This window comes from Triturus cristatus, chromosome 10 (genome assembly GCF_964204655.1).
Source record: "Triturus cristatus chromosome 10, aTriCri1.1, whole genome shotgun sequence".
In the NCBI taxonomy this organism is placed as follows: Eukaryota; Metazoa; Chordata; class Amphibia; order Caudata; family Salamandridae; genus Triturus; species Triturus cristatus.
The window spans coordinates 966,314,248-966,333,154 of NC_140593.1; the positions used below are offsets into that span (position 1 = coordinate 966,314,248).

Genomic DNA, 18,907 nt, shown 5'->3' on the forward strand with positions numbered 1-18,907 from the left:
CCTGGAGGCGAAGGCGTGACCGAATCCTTTTTGGGTGTCGGCGCGGGCATATTACTCACGACCCTCTGCGCCGGAGTGATGTCCTCCACATCTGAGTCGTCGGCTTCGGAAGCACTGACGAGGTCCTCTTCGGTGCGCTGCTGTCCCGGATCTTCGATGTCGTCTCCGAAGATATCGACTGGAACGGAGGTCGAGGAGTGTGCCATGTTTCGTCTGGCTCTTCGGTCCCGAATAGTCTTTTTCGATCCGAAAGACTTACAGGCCGGACAGTCTCGAGCCTCGTGTTCAGGGGAGAGGCAGAGGTTGCACACCTCATGAAGATCGGTGTGGGGGAATTTGGACCCACATCGAGGGCACTTCTTGAATGGAGTTCTTTCCATCAGCCGGGACCGGAGCTTGGGTAGGCCCGAAGGCCGCCGTCGACGACTGGAACCGAAGATTTGTCGATGAGAAGGTGCGTTGATTGAGGAGATCGCGATCGAAAAAATACCGCGATGTAGGTGAGGATTCCGCTTCGATCGTCGAACTGGAAATGTTCGGAACCGGAGCGCGAAGATTACATCCGAGCCCGATGGCGGAAAAAACACAATCTGAGGATGGAGCCGAAGCCCATGCGCAATACGATCCAAAGGAGGAGTCACCGACCTCGTGACTTCCAAAGACTTTCCAAGAGGAAAAACAAACTGCAAACATCCGTGCCCAACACCAGATGGCGATCTTTGCAAAAGTGTGTAATCTGCAGCTCATATGCCTCGAACATCATATTTCATACCTGTTTTTTTATTTTTAAATCGCATGGGTCAATAATGGTTCACTATACGTTAGCTAACTAATCAGCTGATGGCATGTAAGCGAATGGAGGCATTACCATCTTTGCATAACGCTTACAGTTTAATGAGGCTGCGGACTTACTTGTTTTGATTTTTTTTTTCTTCTGTATATGGGTTCCATGACTTGTGCAATAAAGTCCAGTTCCTCTTCCGTTGGTGTGAATAATTTATTGATAACTAGGAAGTTCTTTAGTAGTAGATAAATAGTAATATGCCGGTGGAATTTTATAAAATATCCATTTATGTAAGGGGAGGTATGCTTGGTTGTTTTCCTTCTAAAAACACACTTGTCCCCTGAAGTGATGTGGCACATTCCGGAACTCGATGCCACAAAATATTCAATAATAAACCGCGATTATATGTGTACTTCATGGCTTAAGTTGCCTGCAGAAGGTCAGTGAGTCGGTTCACTGCGTTCTCCACTTGTTGTATATTTGTGAACATATGTTGAGTACTATTTCAATGATTTATTCATTTTTTAAACCTGCAGGTTTCTCGGAGTCAAAAAGTTATCTCAAAGCTGTTTTATGCATGTAAGCTTGGTTTACGTGTGTACGCCTTGTGTTGGCCCGGAAAAGATCTACTGACTGGTGGTAGCCAAAATGATTCTGCTGTTTGAAGCAGTTTTTCCTATTCCAGTGGATAAAATAACAAGCATTTGCAATGCAATAGGTATCGCATTACTGAAAATTAGAGCTATTGGTGTTAAATTATTATTTATAATGCCAAAAGCTCAAACTTTTACTAATGCGAGACCTATTGTATTGCAAATGCTTGTTAAACTACCACTGTGCTGAGGTCATTGCCCAGCTGATTGGCCCTTGTAAAAAGAGGACTAACTTTCCTGGATATTGCCAATCAGAGCGACTCCTTGTGTACACTAGGAGAACTGACAGAGGAAGTCAGGGCAACAATGGGGCTATACTTAAAAGGAAAGGAAGGCAGGGGCAGGGATGACACCCAGTGGTAAAGCGGAGTCTTACTTGCATTATGCAGAGCGGGGCACTTAGTATTCAGATCCCTCAGCTGCTCTGTGTATATATTAATAAAGGGGGGAAACTGCGACATTGCCATTTTGTTTAAACCTGCTTGCACATGTTGCCTTTAACATTATGGAACATGCAGTACAAAAAGTAATAAATAAAAAAGGAACGTTATAAACAGAAAAAACTGCAGTTCCGAACTTGCAGGGGCTGGAGAAAAAGACTACACGCCGTTTTCTAGTCACTGAACACGTGCGACTTGTGCATCCGCCGATTTCCACAGAAACCGGATTGGCCTTGTGGGACGCAGTAGTTTATTGGGACAGAGAAAGACTGCGCAATCTCTAATCAGACCGGTAATGAGGAGGGGGGATGTGATAACTGTTATTGGTTTACTTGGGGAACTTCGCATTCATATCAAGGGCAGTAGGGAGCACCAAATGTGATGCTTGAGACAGAGCATCGAATTAGTGTACCTTGATGAGAGCAAATGCATCCTGTGCCAGAAAAGTTTCCACCCGCAGCCACAAACGTTCAACTGCAAAAAGGTTGCGTCAACTAAACAATACAATATCGCAGCCAGATACACGTTTTTGAATAAATATTTGCCATAAACTGGGCAGTATTTGCTCAGAAATCGAACGCCTGAGTTTCTTACCTTTGCTTTTTGGAAGAATTTGTGTTTCAAAAGTTCTGCTGCGGTTGGCCTGAAGAGGAAAAAATGTTTGTTACTGGCTATAATCAGCGAACAACTCAATTTAGCATATTACTCTGGATTACGAAATGACAATCAGGGTTGCTCTAGGATTACCACTTCAACTGACACATTCTTATCACGAAAAAGCACAAATAATTGTGTCGAACAAATCGATCAATGACTAAAACCCATCTAACATTATGAGACAACCAATGAACATCCAATTAACAGACCGGGAAATGTAAACCTTGATAGAGCAGCCAGCCAAATAAAGTTTCATTTAACAAGAATGTAGCTCAGTAAGTGGTTGTAGATACAAATAGCACATTTAAGCTGGATAATGGAGAAAAAATAAAACAAGCATTGGCAAAGCCAACTGGTCTTGGCAAGGGCCGAGCTCCGAACTTTTGGCGTCATCAATATGAATGTTTTTAAGCTGTATGTTTGTGAGGTTGTGGATGTGTCATGTGTGTGTGTTCAAGTGTGTGATTACTTTTGAGGGGGGACCTGTAGCTGTGTGTTATATGTGCATGTTTTTGTGTGTTTACAAACACGCACATGCTTGTGTGATATAGCAGTACTAGTGCGCGATTGGGTGTCATCGGGCTGCCTGTACATGTGTGTTTTGTGTGCATTTACACATGTACAGGAGTGTGTATTTATTCCGGGGAGGGTGAACTAAATATGCAAGCCCAGAAAGGAAGTCACCAAGAGTCCTGCAAGGAGTCTATCAATACGGTGGGCAGCACACAGTCCCCATTTCTCTGATACTGTGTAGCGTGATTCACGTGCATTATTTTAACAAGCATTGGCATAGCCAATAGGTCTCGCCTTTGGGGCCTTATAAGTATTTAGTTATGCAGCACACTATCCTAGGTACAACAACACCAACTGTTACATGGCTAAACACTTATAAGGTCCCAAAGGCGAGACCTATTGGCTATGCCAATGCTTGTTTCTTTAAATCACTCCACGGCCAAAAGTTAAAAACATTGTTGTTCACCACCCAAATAGCTCTGACTTTCACAAATACGAGAACGATAGCATTGCAAGTGCTCGTTATTTAATCTGCTCCGACCAACACTGGGAGGATAATAGCAAAAAAAATATTTATGCATGTCGATGTGTGCCGCTGTGAGGATCCTTGCATGTTATAGAACCTTGTGATGCGGCTTATTCTCGAAATTCCATTTTGTAGCCTTTGCATTTTTGATGCACTTAAATTAAAATACTTCTTAAAGAAATATTCCAAAATAATAATGCAGCAGATAAGTCGAGGAGAGTAATCCGAAAATGAGTCGTGTTAAGGCTCTGTAAGGGTCATTAACAATGTGGAAAAAGCAGCCTCCGTAATGCTTCCTGGTCTGCTCATACATTTGAGGGTTTAAGGATAGATGTTTAGTTTATGTGGTGTCTTTGCAAGAAAGTGCCAAAACCATCCTTCAGGCAATCGGGAAAGAAACCTTGAGGGAGACACCAATTAACTTGCTTCCTCCAATAGGCTAGCCTTGCGTGATATCGGTAGGGGTCAGGTCTGGACCTAAAGAACATTTATGGAATTATTATTTTTCATAAATAGTAAACGCATTCACAGCACTAAATGTAGGCAGGGGAAGAACGGTATAATTTTGTTAAAGCGTCTCTGGTATGGCTGGAGGTTCAATTTAAAACAAAAAAAAAAATCAACAACAACCAATAACAATTACAATAGTGTCAGCGTGTGTGTTGGGTTTTTTTTTTTTACTGACCTATTTACTTGTTTTGAGTTGCTGCCATGAACATTGATGGAGAAAAGTTTCATCCTGAGTTTGTGTATTTCGCATGCAGGGTGCAGCTTCGCTACTTGGATGTAACCAATGAACAAGTAAAGCTCGTAAAAGCACTGCTTGAGCGCATATTTGTGTGCTTTTTAATTCCTAATTCACTCTAAATGAAGTAAGAGCTTTAACAATGCATCCTTCTATACAACAGGGTAGGTTGTCCCTTCCTTTGCTTGGGTTACTCTGACCGCTACCCAAAGCTACTGTAGACACCATCATAGGTCACAAGGATTGAACTTTGTGCGCTTGGATCACTGGTGCATCAGAGTAATGTTCTTTGTGGAAGCCTCAAGCCTTGTACGTGGCTTGCCATGAGTTAATATCTGTTTAATACTTGATCTGCTTGTATGTCGATCTTCTTTCTGTCTTTTATGTGAAGACACTTGAAATACAGGTTTCAGTTTTCACTGTAGCAGCGTTTAACCACGGCGCCCAAAAAACAAAAGCACGCCCTTCTTACTGCTAGAATTCTTGGCTAATAAATGAATCGGACAAGAAAAGAAAAAAAGATTAAAAAGGGAGGCGAATTCAGACAGCAGAGATGTTTCCCAAATGTGCAGCTGCAGGAAGCACTGTTTATTCACGGGTTTGTTTTTTAAAGATTTTTATATAGCGCGAACTAGACCAGTATCAGAGCGCTTTACATGAGCACCAATTTTGTTACAGATGGATTACAGTTCCCCGAGGAGGCCAGATTCAAAGTGCTTTAGGTCGGGCCTCATGAGCTGCTGTGCGTCGACAATGAGTTAGAGTACTGGTAGAAAATAGACAAAATATTGTATGGTACACAACATATGGGAAGCGCAACACAGACAATTGTGCAAACCGATGGATGGAAATCCAAGAACTGTATAAAAATGGCGGTCAAATTAAGAAAGCGCTTCAGGACTGTTCTTTTGGTTACAGGTGCTGTACAAATGGTAATATCTTTACAAAACATAACATAATATAACAGAGTCTGACATTTCCAAGACCTCTTGGTGCTGTCTGAGAAGGAGACTAGTCGCTATCTCTCTGACCTGTTAGACGGTTCAAAAAGGCAAATCTGAAGTAGCCTGAGACAGTGCAGCAGCCGTGTTCTAAAGAGTCCTTGCTGAAACTGTCCTTGCTCGCTCATGAAAGTGAGCAAGAAAAACAAGCGCGCTCGCCTCACGCGGAAAGTTTAAAACAAAGCATCAACGAAAATAATGGGCGGGAGGGTTGTGAGAGAGAGGGGAGTAACAGCAGCTGTTTTCAAGCACACTCATGCTTATGGCACCATCCGCCTTGCGGGAGCGAGCAACAGCCAATTAGCATGTGCGCCACTGCTCCATCCCGCAAGGTGGATGCCGCCACAAGCACGAGTATGTGCTTCCAAAAAGAGCAGAGCGACGGCTGAAGGTCCTCCTATGCAGTGCATGCGTACTGCGTAGGCGAGACCTAAAAATCAGGGCACACACAAAGCAGCTGGAATTACCGAGCTCTCTGGTTACGACAGATAAGAGTATGAGGAGAAATTCCATAAATCAATCAGGATATGTAAAGCGCAGCTGCATAACCTGTGATGGTCTTTAGGCACTGGGGGACCATGCTCATGCTGCCTGTAGTCCTATTGGCTGAATATTCAGGTCTTGAGGTCCTTCCTTAACTACTGGAATGATGGCGAGGCTCGGAGGTGCAGCGGGGGTTGTTCCAGGCCTTAGCCGCCAGGTGGCAGAAGGAGCGGCCTCTACTGTTCATCTGGCGGATGTGTTGGGTGGCTGCTAGGGAGAGGGATACGGAGCAGAGTTTCCTGGTAGGTTGGTGGAAATTCATACGATTGTTGAGGTGCACAGGTTCGTCGTTGTGTAGTGCCTTGTAAACATGGGTGAGCACCTTGAACTGGCATCTCTTTGTGACAGGTAGCCAGTGGAGTTTCCTGAGGTGAGGGGTGATGTGTGTCCGTCTAGGGAGGTCAAGGATTTATCTGGCTACTCTGTTTTGAATGGTCTGGATTTTGGTCATGAGTTGAGCAGTAATTTCAAAGTAGAGGGAGTTGTCAGTCTAATCTGCTGGTGATGAGTGCTTGTGTGACTGTTCGTCTGGTACTGGGTGCGAGCCATCGGAATACTTTCCAGAGCATTCGAAGGGTGAGGAAGCAAACTGAGGAGACGGCGCAGACTTGCTTCTTCAAGGATAGCTGGCTGTCGAGGAGGATGCCAAGGTTGCGGGCATGTTCGGTGGGTTTTGAGGGTTGGGCCCACCTATGGTGGCCACTATTTGTTGTTCTAGAGGGTGTCCTTGCCTTTCCCGAAGATAAGTGCTTCTGTTTGTGTTGAGCTTGAGGCAATGGTTGTTCATCCAGACGGCCATGTATCTCATGCATGTTTGGAACTTGCCCTTGGTGGTCGTTGGTGAGGCAGAGGCTGAGTTGGGTGTCGTCAGAGCAGGAGATAATGTTGAGTCCATGGCTCTTGACTATGTCGGCCAGGGGTGTCATGATTATGTTGAAGAGGGTAGGAATACCCAGTACTGAGATTTGATCTGTCAGAATAAAATTGCGAAATGGCAGCGCTAAACCAAATTCTCAAGTACCCTACGTATCGACAAGAGCGGCTTTCATTTTAAGAGAATCTGCTAATTTCTTCCAATCATATTCAAGTCTCCACAGTGGCTTCTGAAAATTAAGTTTCTCTTACCACGGTCATCTAAAGTTTCTGAAGTTGGCAGGTTGAGGTCATTGCGTGGGCATTGAAGTAGAGGAATGCAGGCTGCACCCACCTTTAATGATAATGGGGCGGAGATCCCTGGTGAAGTGAGAGGGGCCCATTTCTTTTTGGTGTGCAGGGTGAGCCGCTCATCTTGACCCAGTTTTCAATATCCATGCTCTTGCAGCGATTCAGTATCCCTAGTCTTCTCTTTTGCAGCTATTGGCTAGTTTCTGGGCAGCATCTGGTCATTAGCACCACAGAGTAAAAGTGAAGCATCAGAAACGCACTGAAGTCACAAGACACATTCAATACAAACATCTGCTGTAAACAACTTCCTGGAGTGCAGACGTAGGGCAGCTCTTGATTGCATAAGAAAAGTGGCATTAATTGGAAGCTGTACACTGAGTGTTTATTGCTCATTTATTCATTTACATTATCATTTGTTTTGCTTGTGCCAGTGTATGAGCCAGGTTTAATATGCAGAACTTGCTGCAAGACAGGTCTAAATGTGAGAACAAAACTAATTAGGAGTTATTTTAATACAGAATAAATGAGCATTGTGATTTCTTTTTAATTTTTATTGTATGATTAAAAATGCATGCAAAGGCTAAAACGCATATGCTTTAAACCTATGACCATGGAGTCTGTTGGTCAATTTAAAAACCAAAATGCAAGACTCCAGTAATGCTATTCAACTGTCATGTTTCCCGCATGAAGATAAACGATGGCCGATGAAAGGCTCCTACTCTGTAAACAAACACGGATGACTGGGAGTGTTAGCAACGCGGAGAAGATACCCTGAACATAAGCGGACCGTACACATTTTTTGCACAAACTCTAACGTGAAGTCTAAATAAGTTGTAGGTTGGTATATTGTTAGGCAAAAAAGCAGCTGCCATTGAGAACAGTGAGAGGAAAAGTAGGAGCACCTGTGAAAAGTGCTCTTAAACAAATGAGTAGTCCCCAAAAATGGCCAATGTATGTGTTAAGGAGTAATTGGTCCATGCGCTCAGGTAAGGCTAAACACAGAAAGAGGCATGTGGCATGCATTGCATGGATAAATGGGGAGAGCGATGATGGAGCCAGCAAATCAGGAGCCTCAGAGTGGGCTGAAGCCCACAAGGTAGATACAACATATCCTTTTTCAAGACAGCACATGCACGGTCTAGAGCCAAGAGCTAAAAACAAATGTTTGAAGAGCAATAGCTGAAACGTGTTAGCATGTTAAAGATGTAAGTTTAATAACTAGATTTTCAGACAAAACCTGATGGAAAACCCCCAGCGGGCCTCTGGATTCTAAACTGGGACATACCACACAGGTGAAGTTGTAACAACTGTGACACATCCACTCAAGAAAATGAGTGTTATGGAATATTTATGTGTTGCTGTCTCCTGTGCTGGTGGTTTTCAAAATTCTGTGAGAGATGCTCTGGTAGTTAGCCAAAACTGGAGTACAGGCTGAGGATGGAAATTGGGACTACTCCCGGTTGAGGACTATCCTATACTCTAGACCAGTGTTCTCTAAAGTCGGTCCTGGAGGGACTTATCTATGCCAGAATTTTTAGCATTACCACATGTAGATAAATGGAGTCATCTTAAAAATGTGGCATGGCTCTGGCCCTCCAGGACAGACTTTGGAAAAACCCTGCTCTAGACTTCCAGTATGGGACAGATGTATGTATTAGAACTGACCTCAAGTGTTTGCACTGCGCCTGCAATGAGATGCAACCATTTTTGGTGCTGTGACAGACAGTGCTAATCTTGTAGAACACTCACTAATAGACCATTAATGATGGCATCATTGTGAATGGCATGATGGAGGCCTGCAAGAAGCACCTGAACTCTGACTGCGAAAAGACCAGTACTACAGCCTTACTGGGATAGAGGCTGTTATATCGAAGATATGTTTTTCGAATGTTACCACTGGATTTGGAATAAAACTGACTTGCATATGGCTAGTCTCTGTCCACAGTGACATAATGGGTGAACAATGGAATGAACACACCTCTGAGTGACTTATTGCCATCTTATTTGTTTTGGTACACGTTCCACTACATATACCTTTTAACTATATATCCAGAAACAAATAGACCCTGTTGGTACCCTATAGTCTTTTATTTATCTTATCTGCACCAACAAAACTCGTTACCAGAAAGTCTAATTTAAAAGGAAGACTTGGACTTCATAAGCATTTACCATAGGGGTAAGAAGTTGCTTCCTGTGGCTTGTTCTTAGGTACCCTTGTCACTCCTATTGCTACTCCTGGTCCTCAGTCGTGAAGGTGGTGGCAAGAAGCAAACAAATCTGAGAACTCCGTTTACTTACTATAGTTTACATTCTTAGCCCTTTTCCCTAGACCCGTAGTTGTGATTCTGAACTATTGAGGAGCTCAGGGTAGAACAAGGGATAAGTAGAGTGATGTTATTAAGGGGCCAGTGATTGCATGAGGTCACACCTGCTAACAATGAAATTTTAGTGATTCGAAGAACGCAGCAGAAGGACTTTTATCCCACCAACATCGTAGGAAGGAGCATTTAAAAATTGCAGCATTAAAGGACTATGAGAATCGTTTATACAGTGTTTATGTACAGTAGGTAACAGGGTACCAGACAAATTTAACAGTTATGTGAGAAGAGCAGTTAGCACTTGGCTTATCAGCAAATTACATCGAAATATAAATTAAGGACATCATTCCCAAGTGCTGGATCCATAATCATTTAGGACACCACATAAGGTTTGGGTTTTAGCTATCTTTTGCAAACAGTTCTCACCTTTTCTCTGGGTCTTTTTGAAGGCATGAAGAAATCATCTTTCGAATCGATTTTCCATACTTTTTTAACATTTCCTTATCTTGCACACCAGTATCCAGTGACGGAGGATCATTTTGTAGCGTTAACATTAAAACCTTAAAAAAAACAAATACAAAATCTGTTTGAAATCAGATTCTAGATGATGACAGCCAAAATGTTATGGTGTGCCAACTGTGAAACAGAACATGAAATGCCATTGAACTATCTTTTGCTTAATGATACATTAGTCTGTCAAATGTCATTTCAATTTAATAAATAATTCTTAGGTTTTAAAAATATGCCCCCCAAAAAATCTATTATCTAAAAATCGTGGTGGGGGTAAGGAGGACAGGGAGGGTAAGGAAGACTATGAGCGAGGTGAGGAGAAGGTGTTAAGGGTGAAGAGTGATGGGGGTGGTGGCAGGTAATTCAGGTAACTTTTCTTATTTTCAAGTAGGTTAGTGGTTTGGTTAACACAGAAATAAATTAATCTTTCTTCCTCAAACATGGCTGCACGAACAGCAGTTTTGAGATAGACTCTACAACTGTCAGTTAATTTTAATAACAAGAGCTAGATATCTAAATAACAAATTATCTCTGCAACCCCAGCTTGGCAACAAAGTGTGGTAGCGCGCATATGGCAAATGAATGGCGCAAGTACAGAAAGTTGGTGACGGATATAGGCCTGGTCTTCATTACGGGATAGGCACAACATGGTGAATCAACAGTGGTACAGTTGGGGAATTCCATCTTAATTTTTATAACCGGATCCAATACTGAGCCAAACCAGGCTTGCAATATATGACGTGTGTATTGCTTTGAAAGCTACCTACATAATTAATTTCCATAATTCTGGAAAACGTTGGAAAGCGATTTTAGACCATTCAACCACTCTCCTCAATTGACTTCAAAGGCATAATACTCTACAACATTCCAAAAAGATTTTGTAATGAAGTCACGCGACTTGTATCAATCCTTTACAATCTGAGGTTTAAAATGCTCCCGACTATTGTAAACAGTGCTGAAGTGAGATTCCTAGCTACATTCCCAAATCTCGTCCCTGGGTTTAAATAGTTCTTTGGAGACATGCAGTCAGCCAACAAACGCCAAAACAAAGCCATGTCGTGGCCTTTTAAAATATTACACATTTTAACCCTTTTTCTCTTTTTGTGTTATGCTTTTTATTATACTTAAACTCTTTATGCTCTAATGCAAGAATTTAACAAAACTCTTGATGGGCCAGGTACAGTCATTATTGCTATTACAGCCTCTCAAACTATATATTATTTTACATTTGTTTAAAAGTTTGCAGAAGTAAATCATAATACCACGACATAATCAACTCTTCTCTGTTGGTAAAACTAATAATCTTCTCTGTAAACACCCGTGCAACCTGAGACTTTGAGGTTAGAGGATTGCTGGAGCCAAGCTTTGAGTCTTTCAGAAATCTCAACTCCGGTGGACTCGAGGGGGGAGTAGTGAGCCCAGCACTTCCACCTCATTGGCTGCAGTTCAAGTTGTTTCATATTAGGTTGATGCACTAGTAAACATACACTGTGGTTGAGGTCTATGGCATGTAAAGATCGTTCACTGTTATTTAAAGTTCAAGGGGACTGTCAACCTAATGACAGGAATGATTCAAGCATATAGAATATATATGAAAGATCCAACGCTGGAGAATAAGGAAAAGAACCATAGCATCAAGAAGCAAGGACCACCCAACGGCAATCATTTTTGTTTTAAAGAGCTATTTACAATGATTAAACATAAAAAAACCTACGGAAAGCGTTTCAATCACTTTCGAAATAGACAAGCTCAATATTGTTCTTTCCCTTCCGCGTAACAGTTAAACTTTGTAAAAAATTTTTTTAAAGATGAGCAGCAGCAGACTTATTTACATTTGAACATAAAGAGATGGAATTCGTATTCACCAAAAGGGCTGAACCATAGGGAGGTTGGTGTACTGTAGTGTAGTTCCAACAGTACCCTTCATGCAGGACCTACGCATTTGCGAACAACAAACTGTGGGTTTGATGGCAGACTGACTCTGTACACCCCCGCCGAATAGGTTAGCCTGTTTTCGCATTAGCTAGCTCGTGGTGCTACTAGTATCTTCTGTTATCAGAGATTAGTTTTAGCAACCTCAGAACACAATAACCTCAGACTCGTGGAAACAATATACTACTTTTCACCCAGTCACTTGTGCTTGATTGTTTTGCTCTCAGAGAGATGCACAGATGAAACAGTCGGGCGTGTTTGCAATAAGAATTTATTGTACCGTTCTTCAATCAATCAAAAGACCTTTATTCGAATTACTTGAATTCATAAAAGTACAGACATAAAAACAGTTCATTATTACAATGTACAAAATACAATAGCTTTAAAAATTAAAAAAGGGAACTAATACAGCGATCTTTCAGGAGTTTTCCATCATATTACGTACACGGATTATTAATCTTAAAAAGGTACTAGTACGGAAAGTCAGTTCCTCTGTATCCAGGGAGAGTAACATCAAGCGGGACTCCTCCAGGGAGAGGGGTCTTTGTTTTCTAAAATAGGGTGTTAAAAACCAGTTGATGTATTTTAAATAAAATTTACAGAAAAATAAAAAATGCAGATCATTCTGTTTACTGGTACCATCACAGGGGCAGGGGTTACGTTCTTTGGTGTAATTATAACCCAAGGGGAAGCGCAACAGAAATTTTATGGAGCCTGCCCTTAATCGAAATAACAGAGACCTCTCCCAGCTGGACATAGGAAGAGTAAGATAAAGTGGGAGGGGGTGCCTGGGCAGGTCATTCTCCATGTATCTGACAACAGTTGATTTGGATATTTCCCTTTCCATCCTTTCGGTTTCAAAGAGTGCATATAGTGCTTGTTTGACCTCTAACTTGTCTTGACATCCGATTCTCGAGGGATCTGAAAAAAGATCTCCTTTGTTCACGGCACTTAGTAATTTTAAGACTCCAGCAAGCCATGGGATTGAGAGACCGTGGTCAAATTTAAGACAATCTTTAATTATATCTTGTGTTAAGGAGGCTGCGTTGTTCCTCCAGATTCTCGACCAGAATAGGGCTGGTCTACTTCTAATAAAGTCGCTGATATAAGGGAGGTTCAACTCTTTGTGACAAATTCAGGGGACGAAATTGGGGCACCCAATACTTTCCTACAGAAACGTGTCTCTTCTCGTTGGATGCCGGGGTTTTTAGCAGGGGCCCAAACTTCAGCCCCGTAAGTGGCAACAGGAATACACTGCAATCTAAAAAAAATTAAAATAGCACTGGTTGCACCTAATTTTTTAGGGCGTGGGAGACTCAATATTGAGTTGATGGCCTTCGAGAACTTACTCGTGGCGTGGGCGAAATGCCCACTCCACGAGTTGTTCGCAGCGAAAGCCACCCCAAGGTATATAAAAGAATTTACAGAATCAAGTTTATCAGACCCGATATGGATGGTGTTAAGTTTCCGTTTACCAGGTCCGCATGACATAACAAAAGATTTTTTAAAATTCACACGCAGGTCTAGTCCCTCCATATGATGTACAACATTTTCCACAAGCAAACGGAGGGCGTTAGGGGTGCGGGCCATAAGGACCGCATCATCTGCGTATAGTAGAACTCGCAAAAGATGCCCCTGGACAATTGGGACATCTCTAGTTACTTGTTACAAAACCTTTGCTATGCCATTGATGTAAATAATAAACAACAGGGGTGCTAAAACGCACCCCTGTCTAACCCCCCTGCCAATTTTTATGGCTCCGGAAACTTCGCCCCCCGACCCAATTCTAACTTGGGCCCTGAGGTCAGTATGGAGATACGCCAAGAAGTGCACTAAAGGCTCGTCCAGTCCATAATTGAGAAGCATGGACCACAGTTTTGATCTGTTTACCAGGTCAAACGCAGATGAAAGATCCATGAAGGCGAGGTATATAGGGGACGATCGAGCGACGGTATACTTATCAATTATTAATTTTAAATTCAAACATTGCTCGACCGTGCCCACCCCACTCCTGAATCCCATCTGACATGGATCCAGTAGGTCAGAATCTTCCGCCCACTACCACCCTGTTGTAAATAACTCGCCCAAGTATTTTTAAAGTGTTGTCCAAAAGCGAGATTGGGCGGTAGTTAGCTGGATCTGACCTATCGCCCTTTTTATAAATTGGGACAATAATGCTAGAAGACCACGTCTTAGGGATGGGCACTCTTGACAAACTGTTAAAAACATTATAAAATTGGTGCCCATAGGTCTGGACTGTGCTTTATGATGTCTATGGGAAGACCGTCCGGTCCAGGGGCCTGGTTGCTAAGGCTCTCTCTGACGGCTGTCACCACCTCGGAATAATCAATCCGCAGGTCTCGCAACTGTCCCAGATCTGGGGTCATTATTTCTTCAAAGGGAGCAGCGTATATATTGGAAAAGTGGGCTTCCCAAGTGCTACTGGTTATATTGCAGCCAATTGGGGATAAATGTTTACCCATGTCGCACATTTTCCTAACTGCGGTCCAAAATGGCCCACTGCTCTTCATATTGGCGCTGACGACCAGGGACTCCCAGTGTTCCATCAGGAGTGCCGCCTTTCTTTCAGCTATTTTTTGTTTATAAAATTTCCTAGCTGATTGTACCTCCACTATATTCCTTGGCTTAATGGTTAGTACCCTGCGTAGTTCCCTATTTGCCATAGAACAGGCAGAGTCGAACCATCTTGGCTCTTTCGCCTTTGTGGGTAATGGGACTAACAAATAATTTTTGAGTGCCACGCATAGTTTACCAAAATCGGTGACTATTCTGTGGCAATCCCCGTCGGGTGATGAGCAAGAATTTATTAATACTAGGTGATCATTTATTACACGATCAAGTAGGGCTTCACAGTCAATTCCCCTTCATTTTAGACGGAGACCATCACCTGATGGCGTAATATCTCTTGCGCCATTAAATTTAGCATGTACGGGGATAGGGCCCAAGTACAAAGTGACTATAAGGGGGTTATGGTCTCCATGTAATGTCTCAACCACATTTGAGTCGGTAACACGATCTGTTAGGTAGGGGTATGTGAAAATAAAATCAATCGTCGAATGTGAATCTCTCCCTCTATGCGTGGGGGCACAAATCATCCTTGGTGATTGGCTTGCTTCCATTACATTACTAAGGATGTGTTCATTCAATATCTTAACAAGCTCGATACCTCTACAATCTGCTGAGTCTGGGCAGCTTTTATCCTCTAATCGATGCTTTCCTGGAATCTTCGCATTGAAGTCAACCCCAATGAGAATCCCTGACTTCTCGTCTATACCTATATTCATGTCTGTTTCAAGGTGTACCAGTAAATTAGAAAGTGCTATATAGTTCCTATTTGGTATTGAATTAAAATCATTATTGTAAAAATTAATTAAATAAATCTTGGTCTTTCGCTTGTATTCAAGAACCTGAATATTTGGGTTCCCAAATGATAAATCCTTAAAAGTACCACCCGCCAATATCCTGATCCCAATAAAAAGTCCTCCCATTGCACGACCAAAGGCAGGCTTAGAGGCAAACACACTAAAACAATGATAACCCTCTAGGTTCACGTTCCCTACGGCCCAGGTCTCTTGGAACATGATGATATCTTTGCCATCCAATAGCTGGACCCACTGAGGGTCGGACAGTCTAGATTCTATGCCTGCAACGTTCCAGCTAAGGATTGACAAGTCACAGCCACTTGGGCTACTTAAATGCTTGTCCCTGGTAATCTGCCTGGGGTTAATTTGCAGGATTGTTGTTAAGCCCTCACATGCAACTGGGAATTCAACCGTGGCAGGCTGTATGGCCATGGGTTGAGGTATAACAGTTTTTGCTGAATCTAGGAGTTCCTCAGTTACATCGGCTGCCTCTACACATTCAATATTCCTATCACTATCCCCCAGTCAGTCCAGTTCCTCTAAGTTTGAAAAGGCATGTTCGAATCGATTATATGTTGGAACATTATACAGGTACCTCCCCTCATGCTCATCCGGGTAAATGTTTTGATTGGTCACTGCATAGGGCCTCTCCCTGGGAATGTGCTGGGGTGCAACTAAGAAAGGGGGATATGACATTTGGTGTGCAGGTAGTGCAGTCGCGTTACCCAATGGAAGGCCATTTCTAATATCAGGATGTTGGCCCTGGTGGTAACGTCGATTGTTAATTCTAAAATCAGTGTTAATGTCCTGGCGGTGTCCCAAAAAATGAGTCCCAAGACTAGGATTAGGATCTATTAAGTGCCTATAAAAATACCCAAGAGGGAGAAGTGTAGTGTTATATTCCCAATGGGAGGGCTGTGGGGCTTTTGCTAACGTGCATTGAGCCCATAGAGGGGACTTAAAGTTTATAATTATACAGTCCCCTTCAAACTTTTTCCTTAAGGGGCCCAGCCACCCCACTCTTTGGGTATGAATAATCTCTCCAGCGCCATCCATCGGAAATTGACAGTGTCTAGATAGCCAGTGGAGAGTTCTATTTTTTAGGCTAGCAAAATTTTCCTCTTGATTTTTCCTTAGCTTAGGGACATTAGCTAAAACCAGGACGTAAGGTCCGCACTCTGGGGGTAAACTGATACGGGCCGGAATTTGCTTAGCAGTTGTTAAAATAGATTGGTCCGGCTTAGGTGAGGGAGGGGATGAATCAAGTAGGACATCAGTATTGGTTTGACCAAAATGTGCCGTATTACTTTTAGAGACAGTTTGAGCCGTCACTATGGGGGTGGCAACCTTGGGGAGTGTTGGTTTGGGTGCCCGTTTGGCACGATGCTCCACAGATGGTAGGCTTTTACTTGTGCCTGGTATTGGGGGCAACAAGGGGACACTATTATTAGTTTTATTAAACATTTTGGGCTGATTTATTTGGACATCATCAGTGGTGGTAGTTGCCCCTAAAGAGGGCAAGATTTCTTGATGGCGCCCTGTACTTAGTTTAGAAACATGATCAATCAGCACTCTCATCCTTTTTTCTATATTTGATACATGTAAATTCAGAGGACCCAAGAGAGTAGATATCAGTGTCTCCAGTCTCCCCCAAAATCCCTGAGCCCCTGACACTGTGTTGATTTCTATGATAGAGGAATCCATCCTGCTAGGTAGGCCGACCTCTTTAGCCTTATCTAGTACTACGGGGGCAACAGACCTCCGTGGTTGGCTATTCCCACCCTTCTGTTTATTTTGTACAGGCTCAATATTTTTACGTTTATTCTTAGCTTTTTGCCTCCTTGCTTTCTGGCCCCTTGTTTGCATTAGTCCGCTAGTGCTTTTATCCCCACCTGAGTCCAAAGCATCAGAGTCATGGCGTAAGTCAATCCCTTCTGTGTGAATCAAATTGTCAACTGGAGATGACAGAAAATCCAGGTCCCTTTTTGGGCTTGGCTCTAACATAGTGGGAGTTGACGATAGCCTAGTGTCCGTGGGCAGGTGGTCGTAAGATACTATATTTCCATTTGTGTGGTTCTCTTTGGTGGCTGTGCCCGGAAGCCCCGCATAGGATGTAGCAAGTAAAGAATCAAGGGATTTTTCAAAGGAGTTATCATGGTGCATAAACAAGGGCAGGCTTGGTGGGAGCGAGAGGCGTCTTTCAGTATTCTGAATAGCCGTGGCAACGACCCCTATTGTTTTCTGCAACATTTTATCTATGGCCGTTAGGCTTGGCAATGGAGTAGTAGGTGCTGCATGTTGTTTGGGCTTACCCGGTCTTCTGGGTGCTGCTGAAGTCTTCTTCCCCATAATGGATGTCGATGCGGGTAGCCAGTAGTTGTTTCTCAGCCAGATGCCCCCGGGCCAGCGAAGTTAAGGGGGGTGGCCCAGCCCTGCCTCTGTCTACCCCTGACGGCCACAGACGGCCCGCCCTCTGCCCGGACTCAGCCCGGCACCGCCCGCGCGCGTCCCACGATGCGGGGGGAGCCTCGCGGTATTTCTGGGCCTCCGGGCGGGGTATCGGGCGGAAGTGCCCTGCTCAGACTTCTGGGTAGTGTAGTCCGCTAGGGACCGCTGATCGCGTCCGCACCAGGCGCTGCAGGACAGGACCCTCGCGACCCTCAGGAGCCTCGTTCCCCCGGAGCCTCACCACAGAGCCCAGCCGCCTCTCTCCTCGTCAAGGTAGGTTGTTTGTATCAGCCCCCGCTCTGCAAGGGAGCCTCGCGGTATTTCTGCGCCTCCGGGCGGGCTATCGGGCGGAAGTGCCCTGCTCAGACTTCTGGGTAGTGTAGTCCGCTAGGGACCGCTGATCGCGTCCGCACCAGGCGCTGCAGGACAGGACCCTCGCGACCCTCAGGAGCCTCGTTCCCCCGGAGCCTCACCACAGAGCCCAGCCGCCTCTCTCCTCGTCAAGGTAGGTTGTTTGTATCAGCCCCCGCTCTGCAAGGGAGCCTCGCGGTATTTCTGCGCCTCCGGGCGCGCTATCGGGCGGAAGTGCCCTGCTCAGACTTCTGGGTAGTGTAGTCCGCTAGGGACCGCTGATCGCGTCCGCACCAGGCGCTGCAGGACAGGACCCTCGCGACCCTCAGGAGCCTCGTTCCCCCGGAGCCTCACCACAGAGCCCAGCCGCCTCTCTCCTCGTCAAGGTAGGTTGTTTGTATCAGCCGTTCTTCTCAAGTAAAACAAATGTGCTGCTACAACTGTAACAGTAGCAGAGATATAGAACCATCAGCACAGTGAATAAAAAGGAATAGTATTGTTCTACCATTTTGCAATAGTCATGAACACATACATGAATATAAAATGCACTTATACAATAAAGTGCGTACTCCTAAGATGCCTGTCTAGATGTACCGGAATGTACCTAGCATGCGAGTAGGAGCGAAAGAGCTACTAAGCCTAATAGTCTGATATCCTAATAGCCTAATATCTAAGAGCCAAGAATCCCGCTAGGATTTAGTCGAACCTCCATACCCAAGAAGTGAGAGTGTGGGACTTCATCCTGGACTTGAGTTGGACACCCTGTCAGGGACAGTTAGACCACTGTCAGCTGGAGCGATGGGATACCAGAGTCGCAGCGTCTCTGGTCAGTGTGTCGGCCTTGAAGTCTCGGTTCCCTCCTGACTACTCATAGCAAGAGGTGCTGTATTTATACAGTCTATGTGCGTATGTTACCCATTGTTCAGTATGAGGATGACT

General features: G+C 44.0%; 1 protein-coding gene across 1 annotated transcript in view; it reads right to left on the reverse strand.

Moving 5' to 3' along the window:
- OXSR1 (oxidative stress responsive kinase 1) overlaps positions 1 to 18,907 on the reverse strand; it is a 677,967-nt gene that overhangs the window by 175,842 nt on the left and 483,218 nt on the right. Inside the window, exons 8-9 of the mRNA XM_085628862.1 lie at positions 9,771 to 9,904; positions 2,472 to 2,520 (exon numbers count right to left, since the gene is read on the reverse strand). Of these exons, the coding sequence (XP_085484988.1) occupies positions 2,472 to 2,520; positions 9,771 to 9,904 (183 nt within the window). The remainder of the gene's footprint in view (positions 1 to 2,471; positions 2,521 to 9,770; positions 9,905 to 18,907) is intronic.